General features: G+C 36.2%; 1 protein-coding gene across 2 annotated transcripts in view; it reads right to left on the reverse strand.

The window, feature by feature from the left end:
- Positions 1-2,189: 2,189 nt before the first annotated feature.
- TLK1 (tousled like kinase 1) overlaps positions 2,190-14,517 on the reverse strand; it is a 129,293-nt gene continuing 116,965 nt past the window's right edge. For both annotated transcript variants that reach the window (XM_084642993.1, XM_084642994.1), the window contains exons 19-21: positions 9,837-9,948; positions 9,388-9,495; positions 2,190-4,452 (exon numbers count right to left, since the gene is read on the reverse strand). In XM_084642993.1, the coding sequence (XP_084499119.1) occupies positions 4,276-4,452; positions 9,388-9,495; positions 9,837-9,948 (397 nt within the window). In that variant the 3' untranslated portion in view covers positions 2,190-4,275. The remainder of the gene's footprint in view (positions 4,453-9,387; positions 9,496-9,836; positions 9,949-14,517) is intronic.

Below are 14,517 nucleotides of genomic sequence, written 5' to 3' on the forward strand. Positions count from 1 at the left end.
AATATAGCATCCTCCAGGGAATCTTGCTGTTACATCAGTGATTCTGCACCTAGCATCATGCATGACTTGCATACCAAAAGCATTCAGAGCTTTATAATTCTTGAAAGCTCCACTAATTATGCAGCAGTTCACTAATAGCCATAGTGTGTGCAGTCAATAGGATCTGGGCAGAAGGCCAGCAATGCAACACAATTCCTGTTTTCTTGCTGGTATTGCTGAGGTTCTTGGGGCACACTAAAACATTAACTAGTTTTCCTGAACACTGTGTCTAACAACTGACTGAACAATAAGATGTGGTACATGATGTTCTGCACAGCGGTTTGAACAAATCTGATATTAGTATCCAAACAGACTATTCTGGCATCTCTGAGGAGCTTGAAAAGGGTGTTGTGTGAGAGAAACCAACCATTGTTAACTGTGGTTAACGTGACCTGTAACAGAACACTATAACCACAGCTAACAATGTGCAGCTTTTCTGATTGACACTCCCATTTCACTTCTAGGTGAAGGCAAAAATTCTATATCTGACTACTTTTGAGATTTATTAGACTTGTTTTTCTAAGGTTCATTATGAAAGTATGTTGCCTACATTTATTTCATTTCTCTTTCCCTGCTCATAAGTCAGATGATTATCTAAAAATTTTAGTGACAGCTAGATACGAGGTAAAATTTTTTAAATGTATATCGACTAATTAGGAACATACACATGCAGAGCATTAGATGCACGTGACATTCTCTATCATAAGCTACACTTGAAGCTGCAAATGTCAATACAAACAGAATTTCCCCCCAAACATACTCTACTGAACGTTAGGCACTAGAAGGTACTAACTTGAGATAAAACTGGCTTGTCTTATTGCAAATATAAAATGACTCCATGTACATAGTGAAAGAATAGGTAAAAACAATATATTATGCCAGTTTAATATTCTCCCCGATTTATATAACACTTTTAGTCTTGAAGAATCTCAAAGCTTTCTCCAGTCCAGGGATCATTTTTACTATTATAAACTTTTGGGGAGAAGAGATGTAAAAAGTCAAACAAATTATTTGCCTTCTAATGAGTTGAAAAGAAACTGATCAGACATTGGTCACTGATAGGACGCACTGACTTCTAGGCCATCAAAAAGCAGTACAGTAATAGGAAAGCAAGTCTTCATTCTCAACCTTCCATTAGGTACATCAAAGCTATATTACAGTGTTGTTCCTGATAAATATCTTTATTTTTAAAGTTTCTGCATTTTCCCATATCAAGCAGTCTTTTGCTTCCCCCATCTCCTGCAACGTGAGACAGGACCTGGAACCAGAGCTCCTTCTTATGGCTTCCCATTTAGATTGACCTTTAGAGCGAGCAAAGGTACATAAAAAGGTCAAACACTGCTCAAACTCTCCCGTTACCCTGAGCCAGTTTTCAATCACCTTCATTTTCATATCGTATCTAGGATCAAAATGCCCCATTGAATTGCCTGGGGGAGCTGTAAGGCCTGATTCTGATCCAAACTGTGACACTGTGTATCAGAAGTAACATCAGTTAAGCTAATGAGTTACACAGGTGTAAAAGTGATGAAAGAAAAATTACTGTATTAACATAGATCACCCAGGAGCCACTGATGCCCAGCTTCAAACTTTGTTTAAGCAAAGTTGGTGTTTTATTGTGTGATGTTTGGGGCTGCAGCACCTTTTCTAGGGTGCGTGGCTAGGAAGAGCCTCTGTAGAAAAGCCACCTGGATGATGATAGTTAAAATGCACTAACTCTGGATCTAGTGATGATATATCCAGATTAGAAAGCTATATGAAAAGAATAGACTATATTACAGAGCTAGGGCTCTAATCTGTATAAAAGTTTGATATAAAAACTTCAAAAATACAGAAAAACAAACAATTGTGGTATGTTCCACCATAGCATCTCACATTCTGAACTGACACCAGGAAAAACTGATGTTGTCCATACAGAATAAAGCTAAATTCTAAGTACTTCTGTAATTAACAATCAAATTCCTTCTTCCCAGAGCAGATGACGTTCCAGAGCCTCAAGACTCACTATGTGTGAAAACTAATTTTTAGGTAACAACATTTATAAAATTGTAAGCTCTTTTGGGCAGGAACAGGCTGTATCTTATTACAGGGCCTCCCAGGCACTACCATATAATAGATGTAATACATAATTAACACAATCTGAACAACAAGAATACAATTTACTCAATCTTGCACGTTTATTTTTTTGCTTAAGCAAAAATACTCCTTGACTTAATTGCAGATATCAGTACAGACATGGTGTGGGACGGTAACACAACCTTTAGAGTGCCTAGAACATTTCTAGCTACTCCAATTCCCACTTGAGCTCAGAGAGCAAGAGAAATGGCTTTGTCTCTGCAGTGTGGGTGGTACAATGGGGAGAAAGGTCCCTGCACATCTGAGGAGGAAAAGTCACTATTTGGACCTAAAATATTATGTTTTCTTCTGTGGGAGACAGAGTAGTTTGAAACCTTCACTTAAGATAATGACTTCTATGAGCCCCACTCACCACAGTATTGCCTCTGTAAGAAAGAACAGCAGCAGTTTACTTCAATACCACTGTTGTCTGAAATATTTTGGGACCCTTTAAGTTCTACTGGCTTTTTTGTGAGCAAAAGAATTACTTCTAGCAGTGTCTGATAGGCACTGCCAAGCCGATTCCCCAGGTGCAATAACTTTATACATACTTGAAATTTCAACTGTCATTGTTTTATTACTGTTTTGGCTACATTCTCTACAATTTCAGCAGCATCTTAAAGAGACAGTTAATGTGTCTTTATGTACAATGAAAACAAAATGGCTTGTAACATCAGAAACAAGAGCCACAGTTTAACTGTACAATAGTAAATGAAAACCTGTGGTAATACAGCCTCCTTTTTCTGCAGCATGGACAAAATTACATTTACGAATTCAGCATCATGAATGGGACAGTAAAAGGAATAATGTACGTAAGAGAGACAGAGTTCTGAAGAATAAGTTTCTACCATACAAGGCAGTTAGAAAATGTTTCACATTTTAAAATATCTGTACAAGCCACAAGAAACATTTCCTTGTTGATAGGAACTTCCAGAAATAGAAAATAACCATGAACAACTTCTACATCTAGTATCAATGTGCTCCACAGGTTAAGAGCACAAGAAACTGACTTAAAGATCTGTACTGTATATGTCCAACACAGATTTCTTTTACATGCCTTGATTGTTAATGAATCATCTACTTTTAATCTCTCTATAACGTACAGTTGACTTGCACTTTAAGGAGGTCATCTGATTCTTTTGCAAAAGTAAAAGCAACATAATTTAGCAGCAATTAAAAGCGCCTTCAAGGAGACTTAAAAAAAATACAATATCCAATTAGAAAAAGCCATACTTTAAACATTTGTACAGGAATAAGTTGCTGAAATTTAATAACTGAAAATATGACCTCTGTACAACAATTTACAATAGCAGTAGAAGGGAATTCATCATTATCCTGCATAGAACATCATACATAACCTGTCTGCATTTGGATATATGCTATCATTTACTTTTATCAAAGGCCTGGAAAGTGGCAGCATTGTCAAAACTTGTGACAAGTACAATAAATTTGAAGAATGTAGATGGGTTCAAAATTAACTATTTGAGGGATAATGTACCAGAAACTATGCATCACCCTTCAAAATCTCAGTGAAACAAGAACACATGGGTTTTGAGGTACAGCCTTTAAATAAGACCAAATAGCCAAACAAAATATTATAACTTTATCTGAAAAGCTTAATACAGAATACAGCTGTGACACTCACTTCTTACTTTGGTTTCAACCACTTGGGAAGTAAGTTTTTGTTTTGTTTTTATGTCCAGACACTGAACCTTTCCTGTGTGTTCAAATTTGTCCATTACTTTTCTTATTTAAATAATGAAAAACTACCCTTCATGTTAGCACTCTCCAGTATCAACCAAATGTACTTTATAAGTATTAAAAAGATTATTTACAGTGTTCCCAAAAAAACCCCAAACCTTTTCTTTACTCTTAAACATAGCACATCGATTTGTGTGCAACAAGCAGTGTCATTCTTCAATGTTTAAAGGTTACAGTCAGAAGGGTATATTTATTCACAGTCCATGATCCATTCCCATTATACAAATGGACACTAAGCAGAAGGACTTCAGTCTGAAAACACAGTAATCAAACTTGTCCTGTGTAAAAACACTCAAATGTTCACAAACTAGTCTGCATCTGGAAACTACAAATATATCATGCCAGTCTTCACTTGGAGAAATTTCAGTACGAAATAATGCTTGAAGTAGGTGGCGTAGGGGATGCTGCCAGCCCAGTCATATGTAAGTTTCCTGAAGAATTTGATCTTCTCATGTGAGGGAGAAGATAAGGATCGTTAGCCAGCTGGTGGACATCAAATCGATCCTCTTTGCGGTATGCTAAACAGCGTCTGATAAAGGCCTAGAAAAGCAGGGGGGGAAAAATTACTAGTATTCCAAACAAAATGAATGCTGCTTATGAGTCAATTCTTCCTCCAGTTGATTTAACAAGTTCTAAACAGTTTAAGAGTTGTTGTTTTCAAGCAGCTCAATTCAGCAAGACAATGTAATTTGTAACTAACTAGTGGGTCCCCACAATTCTGCAACACTTATGTCAAAATGGTAGGAAGGGTACAACAAATGCAGAGCAGACAGAATTCTATGACAATATTCGCTTGTAACAGCAATTTTGAAGATAATCTTCCTTCTTCTGCCTGCAAGGTTTTTTCATCTTAAGGATTGCAAAACTGAAAAACCTCTTCACTACCTTTCCCACCACCTACATTGATTTAAAGTTCTGCTTCTGTGCTCTGCTCTTCCCTTACTCTTGATTTTACACCAACCATTTCTCAATGGCACTTGTTTACATACTTGTTAGTCTGCTAGCATGTAACAACAAATCTAGTGTCACTTTAAAAAAAAATCAATCTTATTTGAAAAACTTCATAAACAGACAAAAACTACGGAATCCACATTTTACATGAAAACAAACATCCTTCAACACAAAACACATTACTGTTTTGAAATAATATTTGCAACCAATAAATTGAAGCAAGTGCAGAAGTCTGAGAATGTGGAGAGAGAATGCATGTTCGCCAGTGGGTTTTTATGGTCCTTCCAGATACATGCTTATTTTTCCATTCAGTGATGTTAGAAGGGTTGTTCTCTCTAGCAGATTTAGAGATGTTCTCTGTAATAATGAGGATAGCTATGGCAATGTTCCAGAAATAGGATATTGGCACTGGTGGGTGGGTGGGAGGGAAGGAATCATCTTGGTCCATTTCAGAAAGATTGAATTTGGGAGGCTCTGTGGTAGTGAAATTAAGCAGCTGTCAGACTGTGCTAGAATTATTGAATGTGTAATCAAATATATTCTCACAAGATCATATGGCATGTAAGAAATTAGCATCTTCAGAATTTAGAAGATTTCTATAACTTTCCTTTGTGGAAACCGTAGGAAATTCTACTGTGAATCAGATAGAGAGTAGATGAGAAGTTGATTAAATTATTCCATTCTAGTTGTCCTCTGTAAATTAAGAAGGTTTTATCACACTGGTTTGCCTAGATGTGCGGGAATCTAGCAAAAAACTACTCTTGATGATGCTGGATGTCAGGCTGGAAAGGCACTGTACCTCTAAGCATCCTGTATTTTAAAAAAGTTGGCTGAAAAATCCCCTCACAGCAAACTCCTAGCCCCCAACCTACTTCCCCTAGGCTTGACAAAATTTGATTTTAAAAAAAAATAATTTCTGTGGATAATATTGATTTTTATTTTTAAACATTTTTTTTTCAATTTTTAATTGATTTAAAGTTTTACAGTTGGGAGAAATCACGGGGGAGGATCAGAAAATAATTTAACAACAGTGGACACTGAGATTCAAAAACTTAAAGCTTAATAACATTAACACACAAATTGTAAACATCATATTTCAAAATATAAAAAGTAAAAAAATCCTTAAATCAATTCCTAGTAAGTTCTCTAGAAACATTTTTCTTACTTTGCTTACCTATACATTTCAATTATCAATGGAAATATTTTTTGTTGATTCATGGGTACAGTTAAATTGACATTTACCGATAAATACCTGATCCTTCCAACCCTATATATATTCTATAATCAACTCAGAATCCTTCTCTGTACCTCAGAATTGTTAAATACTAAGGCATTGTCCAATCCTAAATCCTAAATAAGTCCAATCTCCTGCTGTTAGTCCCTGAGTCCAATGCCCAGCATCAGGCTACACATTAATTTCTGCATCCTAATGGGGGCTAGGGCTTTGGCATTCAGTGATGGGTAATCCCTATCACCAGTACGTAAAAGGGCATGCTTTCCCTATAGTGCTCCCTACTGGTCAAGTGTGGCTCTGCAGAGACCTGCCTCAGTTTCCCCTTCTCCCAGGGCTCTGTAATAAACTCCACACAGCCTTCTGGTGATTAACATTACCCTGCCTGGGACTTTAACATCATAAACCGTTCAAAATGAGCCTCTAAGTCCCAAAATAAAGTCCATCACCACAACACAAAAGCTCATACTTAGATCTGGTGCCTTCAGCCAATCCTGGAGCTGTTTTTTTCTCTAAATCTGCTCTGCACCAAGCAGCCACTACCTGCCCTTCCTAACTATAGTTCAGCCTTCTTTAACACTCTCTCTTGGGCTCAGAGAGAGGGTCAGCAGTCAACCCTCCACTGCTGCTGTCCTGATCTTCCCCTAGTTATTCTCTCGTTCAGGAGTCTCATTCTCTCTGCAGCCTCTCTTGCAGCTTCCTCTAGCAGCACCCTTACCTCCTTGGATTGAGAGAGGTCCTGCATAGCCATCCTTCCCCTGCTGCTATCTCCCATTTTATAAGGCCCTAGTGCCTTCCCTTAAGCCCAACTGGATAGCATGTGTACTGGACCCTGCTCCCTCTTAGAGGGGCCATTAACCCTGTGACACAGTGCTATGGATTTAACTAACATACCATGAAAAAAATAATTAGTATTTAGTTAAGTAATTAGAGTGTGGGAGGATTAGGGAAAAATCCTCCTTTCCCTGATAAAGCAATTCAGTTTTTTACCCTTTGTCCTAAAATAAAGACTGAAGATCAAAGAAAAACATGCATTTGTTAGTGATGCAAATTTTATAGAAACTGGACTTGTACATAGCAGTTTCATCATAATTTACTGTAACTACTGCATATCCAATAACTACAGGTCTTTTTATATAAAGATATGTTACTTTCCTACTGAAAAATAAAGTAAAAAATCATGCAAATATATGTGTTTGTATATTAATATTCAGCAGCTCTTGGACATTTTTGGATTTTAGCATTTTAACATTTTAAAAAATAAATGAATTATTGAAATAGTATGCTAGGTCCTTGGGGCAGGGTTTTGTTTTTAAACCTTTGTGCACCTATACCACAGTATAAACAACAACATAATGCAAAAGAGAGCTAAACACAAATTGGAAGAAAATGACATGAGGACCTTAAAGTACAGTCACACACTGAAAACTGACTGTAAAAATATCATCAAGAATATCTATGTTTATTTAATCTAAATAATTTTTAGATCAAATTTTCAGTTTACAATGTGTTTTTTCCAACTGCCAGGTCTGGCTTCTTTCTTGCTTCCACACTGCCATCAATACAAAGTCTGCAAATGCATGTTAGTTTACACTTGACGATGGTGTGCATATCAGAAAAGAATTCATCTCTCTCATATAGGTATAGTAGATAATCAATGCTAATAACAATAAAAGATGAGTAAAAATTATTTTTTGTCACTAATGGAAGCAAATACTACTCACAATACAAATAGAGTGATAAGTTGCCAGTTTTAAATAGCCATTTTCTGACTATAACCACATTTAAATAGCTGTTGCCTCATGTTTTCCTTCAATAAATTCAATCACAAAAACCATCAGGGTCAAACTAAAAGGTAATGGGCATAAACTATTAAAAAATGTAAGCTTATCAGTCACATGCTGTTCTCATATTGTATGTGCCTGTGTCCATTAACTGAATACAAGAGACCCAATTTTTCCAAAAGGAGAACAAAAATTAAAGGACAAACAATTCTTCTTGAAATGTCTACATAAACTTTATGTGACCCCTAACTGAAACTTGCTCTATATGAAATTCCTTTTAAGAATATCACCAACAGAAATGTATGCAGGCAAACCATAACAAAAAGACTCATTCCAAAAAGATTCACATCTTTTTGAAAAGTAGTCTCTAGAGTTACTAAATTATGTCTACTTTTCCCTCTTAACCTTCAGAGCCAGAATCTTACTTATTTGAACAAGATTCCACATTGCTCCTACTTCTACACCAATTGGATTCCAAAAGATGTATTCCTTACATTGTTACATTAATTGTTTTCCAACACTGGAAGTAGTGCCCAATCCTTTTCCTATAGCATTATTTTGAACCAGCACTGAGTCTTTTGCTTGAGTCAAGTCACTAATATCCAGAGTAAGCATAAGAACAATTTTAAATCAAGTACCTCAGATTTATTTCCCCCCGCCACAATTTCTAGAACCTAGTTTATGGTACAGGTGTCCACAGCTATAATCACCAAAGTCACTGGAATCTCCTTTTATCCTCACTTCTCTGTAGAATCTTGAATAATATGTCCAGGCAGAAGGGGTTAGACATTTCTTCCAGTCCCAAAATAATGTGTTTTTAAATGTACTGATCTCTGCCCTGCATGCCCTATGGCAGCCCAACTATTTTGATATTCTTGTCCCTCCTGAAGTTGATCCGATCTTGAAAACGTACTACTTAATCAGCCTAGAGTTAATGTGCCTGGTACATTATGAATTTCAAAAGGAGCAATAGTAGAAGGCATTTTCCAGATGCATTCCAGCAGTGATGCTGGTTCTTCAGATTGAGAAAATTAGGTAACAAACATCCACTACTTTCAGAAGCAGCCTGTTACAAAACAAACTTTTAATGAAATGACTTAATTAGCTAATACAGTGAGGCAGCCAGAGTCTTCTAGGGAATAAACACCAAAAAAAGACAGCAACAGTGATGACAGTTTTTGAGAAGGCCTGGTTTGAAGCACTTTGGAGTCCTTTTGGAGGAAAGGCACTACGTAAATGTAAAATATGAAGTAGGTCTGTCCCAGATTACTTTTGGGCATCTGATCTTGGTTAAGTCCCAAAAGAGATATATTCTACAAAAAACTGAAATAATTTCAAACTGTAAAGAGAGGCTGTAACCAGAGGCTGTAACCTGTCTCTTTCCCACTTATGTGGTATTCTTAAATTAGTGGTAATTTTATAGCTTGCTTCTAAAGTAAATACTCTAAAACCAATCAATAAATTTAGTATTTGCTTCATGCTACTTAATTAGGTTCTAAGAAAATTTACCTTGGCTTCATTGCTTACAACAGGTTTAACTGGGAACTGGACTTCTGTGGCTTTTAATATTGTGTTTTCTTGTAGGATATCTTGTTGTGATTGATTATGACCAAATGGCTGAAAAATAAATTCAGATAAATTTCCTCATGAAGCATCCAAGTATCAATTTCAGTGACAACATATCTTCACTCTAATTTATGTTATTTTAAACTGTCTGTGTGCTCACAAAAATATCTAACACCACTTTTAAGTAAAATTACATTTTTATGTCAGGCTAGACTATTTGTTCCTCTACCTCTTGTTTGAAAGAGGCATCAACGAACATAGTATCAATGTTCAGAAACTGAAGTAACATTGATTTAAGGTCTTTATGACCACAATTTCAGTGCGTAGTGGAAATATAGGTAGAGAAGCTTGTCTTAAAGCTGTACAAGGTTTTTAAACACATTTTGTCTCACCTTTCTTCCATAAAGACACTGGAAAAAGATTACTCCAACTGACCATACATCAACCTTGTTTGAAATCTTCGGCGGCTCTTTCCCAACTACAAAACACTCTGGAGGCAAGTACCTGTAAAACCAAAACCTTGTCACTGCAAGTAAGTCCACAATCTTTAGAACATGTTCAAACACAAAGTTATACATCTGACTGCACCTGATTCTTTAACATGGGTACAGTTATTTCAAGTCTGTGGGTTTGTTTGTTTGTTAATATCAAGAGTGACATTGTAATTTTCAATTGTCCATAGTGTCAGACACAGGTAATAGAACTAATCAACTATACAGTGAGATTTCAATTTTTAGAAAGTGAAGTTCATGTTGAATAAAATAGACCTTATTCTTTATCTCATATTCCTAGGAGTGGGCAAAATAACTAATGCCTGAGATACTAATTATTTAGAGATTGGGTCCCTAGACTGGATATACACTCCTCCCTTTTTGTTGCCTGTTCTCACAGGAGGTAAATAAATTAAATATGTATTTATTAAAACGTCTATGTAAATCTCAAGATTGTTTTCTACCTATTATAGAAGCAGAAAACTCTAAAAATGACTATACAGTATTTTACATGAATCAACATTAAAGCTTATGTAACCCTTCCATTACTGTCCCTTCTTCACACCTGATGACTTACTGCAACGTATTGTATATCAATTAAATGAAAATACACTGTATAGTACACACAGTAGGTAGTGAATAGTTTAAAAGAGATACAATGAACATAGACATTCAGCTTCTGTACATGACAATTTACACAAATTCCTTATGAAGTAACTCCCTCTTCAAATTATCTTACAGCATTTCCTTCTATGAATCAACCTTTTCAAGACATACTAGGAGACAGAAAACAGCTAGTTTCTAAAGAAAATCCAATCGTTTTGGCAATGTGATGTGTTGAAATTTAGTAGTGGTATAAAGGTCATGGACCTTACTATTTTTTGAACTTGTACTAATTTATAATGTAATTAGTGCACATGGCATTTCAGACTAGCTAGAGTTAAAGGACCAAAATTTTAATAACAGATTCCCCTAAAGTTAGGCACCTAAATAAATATTGAGAGGCTTAAGTAGATATAACATCAGAAATAGTTCAAGGTGCCTAATATCTCTAAAAAATAAAGCCACTTATTTAAGTACCTAAATATGGAATTAAGCACCCAACTTTAGGCTCCCAAGATTGAAAATTTTGTCAGGTGATTTTATGTGTATGTATTGTATAAATGACTACAGGCATTATTATGCCAGTAACAGAATATTAATATACCAATAATTTTAAAAGATGAAACACAGCAAATAATAAATTATACCGAATTATAGGGCCAAACTGAAACATTAATGAAACAAAACAATACATACACAGACATTTTTACACAAGCTATATAGAGTTGTGGACTAGAGAATACCTTTAGCCTGACACAGTGACTAGAAAGTGAAAAAGTCAATCAAGTTGTAGAGAGATATCACAATGAGTGAAAATAATCCTAACACATCCATATTATTTAACATTTTCATTTGACATAAATATTTCCAAATATTAATGTGTGTCTCTCTCTCCCCCTCCTCCCCCTGCCATATGGATATAGTATTTCCTAACTACTGAGTGCTTGACTTTGCTACCTAAATTATGTTTTTTCAATGTGGGGGGTTTTGTGTTTCGTTAGCTAAAGAAAAAGGTAAAAACAAATTCTATTATTAAAACTTAGTAAATGGAAAAAGTTACAGAACTGATAGGTACAGTGTTGACTTTTCTGTTTAAAATTAAGTTTGAGCCCCTGACTTCTTTCCTTACTGCAGGTAAACTAACAAAAAGAGGCTAAGTGCTCAGAAGAATTGGCGGATAATGGGCTGGCCAACACTACCCTCCTACTTACTCTTCACACCCACTAGCAGGATTGAAGGGCTGCTATGGCAAAGAGTAGAAAAGCCAAAAGCACTTTCAGAACAGGGAGGTATTGGGCACAGCAAATCCCAGCCAAGAAGTTTCTATAAACAATGAAGATACTCACTGGTTTCCCTGTTCTGTAGGTAGTTTTTTCATAATAGCTTTTTGTAAAAGTGCCTGAGTGCACAAGAAAGAAGAGCTGGTTTATCCCCAGCCTTCATTACCACCGAACAGATACACTGGTGGGATGTCTCTGGGCCTCCTACCTACCTAGTGAAGGTAGGATGCAGGAAGGGTGTGAGTGTAATTTCCCTCCTTGGGGTATCTCAGGCTGGCTCTACAGCCTGCTGCTGCTAATCCTGCCCTACAGCTGCTAATATCCTCGCTCTTCAAGAGCGACGGTGTTTCCTACTACCTCCTCACATGGCTGCCATGAGCAAGTCCTAGGGCTTGTCTTGGTTATAACATTTTATGTATGTGTTAGTTAACCTGACTCTTAAAAAGCACGTTCCAACACAATTCGGACCATAACTTTGCAGTCAGTGCAGACAAGGGCAAGTTGTATTTCACATTGTGTCAGCTAATCTTGATTCTGTTCGACCATGTCTTGGTGACAATGCTGAATCTAATTTATCCTTGTCTACAATGATTACAAAACTGTGGCCAGTATACTGTTAACTAACTCTTTAAGGTTATATTCTAACATGATTAGATTTCATAGCAAACACAATTCCCTAAAGTGCTCCCTCTTTTCATCAATAGGTGTGGGGCTTATTCCTGAAACCAAGTAGTATTAATTAAGGGGTATTCAATTTCTGGGATTAAAGGTGGCACAATTGACAAGAAGGGCTTTAAACCAGGAGATATGGGGACAAGACTGGGAGAGACTCGTGAAATCTTCACATCTGGCTTCAATACACAGGAACAGGAAAATCAGCTCAATGAAGCTATAGTAAGTAGTAGTGGAACATCACAAGGAAGAAAACCAGGTGAGGTCTGAGGGAAACAACTGAAATGCTTGTACACAAATGCCAGGAGTCTGGACAATAAAATGGAGCAATTGGTGCTACTGGTGCAGAAGTGAAACCAGATATTATAGCGATTACAGAACATTCATGACTGGAATACAGGTATTGAAGGGTATGTGCTGTTTGAGACAGAGAGAGAGAGGAATAAAGGTAAGGGTTGTACGTCAACGAAGTGGTACACTAAAGAAATACAAAGTGATTGTATGGACAAAACAGAATTTGTTTTGTCCATACAATCTGTTTCAAATTCACTTTATGGAAGGATTGTAAAAAGAGGGTCTTGTTGCGATAGTATCAGAGGTCTGCTATAGACCCCCATGGTCAGACTCGCATATACACAGAGATCTCCAATATTATTAGAGACAAATACGTTTAGGAACAATAATAATGACAGACTAACTTCCTGGATACAGATTGGAGAACAAATGCTCTTAATATTGGTAAGACCCATGTAATCCTGGATGTGATAGATGACAGTTTTCTTCCTCAAATCATCACTGAACCAACAGTTGATGCAATTTTAGACTTGCTTTTAGTAAGCAGTGAGGACATCAAAGAAGAGCAAATCATAGGAAATAACCTTGGATCAAGTGATCATGGGCTAATTCAATTTAAATTAAGTGAAAAGAATCAAAACCAGGTTGTGAACTATAATTTTTTATTGTAAATGGGCAGACTTTGGTCAATTAAAAGAATTAGTTAAAGAAGTCAACTGTAATGAAGAGCAGAAAAAACTTAAATGTGGAGGTTGCTTGGAATTTCTTCAGATCAACTATACAAAACTATCAGAAATTTGCATCACAAGAAAAGGGAAAAAAACTTGTAGGGAAAGGCTAGAGACCCCGCTGAATGAATGACCACCTAAAAAATTTATTAGGAGTAAGCAGAGAACCTATAGGGAATAAGAAAAGGCAAAAAAAGCAAAAAAAGATCTACATTGTGGAGGTTAGAAAAAGGAGGAGAAAAGCGAGAATTACCAAAAGTCAAGCTGAATTAGCTCTTGCCATGGACATTTAAATAAATAAAAAGTTTTTTAGTTATATAGAAACTATGGAAAGATGAGGTTGGGCCATTATGCAGTGTGGATGGGATGGAGATTAAATATAATCTAGATACAGCCCAAAAACTAAATACATAAAATTTGCCTCAGTTTTCAGTAAGGATGACATTACAGAATATGTACATGTAATGGAAATGAGTGTCAAGAAGTGGAAATTTCTACAACTCAGGTAGAGGAAAATTTAAAGATCTTATTGTGCTCAAATCGGTGGGACCAGATAATTTCCACCCCAGAATACTGAAACAACTGACATATGACATTGCTAGTCCAGTAGCAAGGATATTTAATAAATCTGTCTATTCAGGGGTAATGCCATATGACTGGAAAATACCTATTTAAGAAAGGGAAAACAAGTGATCTGGGCATTTATAGGCCTGTTAGTCAGACTTCAGTAATATGTAAAGTTTTAGATCAAGTTGTGAAGGAAAGAGTAATTACATTCATAGAGGAAATTGGTAAAGGGGATGTAATGCAATAAGGGTTAACAAAGGTAGAACATGATAAACTGACATGATTTCCTTCTTTGAGAAAATAATTGTTTTTTTAGATAAGGGAAGTGCAGTAAACCAATATACTTGGACTTCAGTAAAGCGTCTGACAACAGTATCATATGAGAAATTATTTCTTAAATTAGGGAATATAGGGATCAGTACAAGCATTGTAAGGTGG

The sequence above is a fragment of the Lepidochelys olivacea genome, assembly GCF_965140295.1.
Source record: "Lepidochelys olivacea isolate rLepOli2 genome assembly, chromosome: 11".
Lineage (NCBI taxonomy): Eukaryota > Metazoa > Chordata > Testudines > Cheloniidae > Lepidochelys > Lepidochelys olivacea.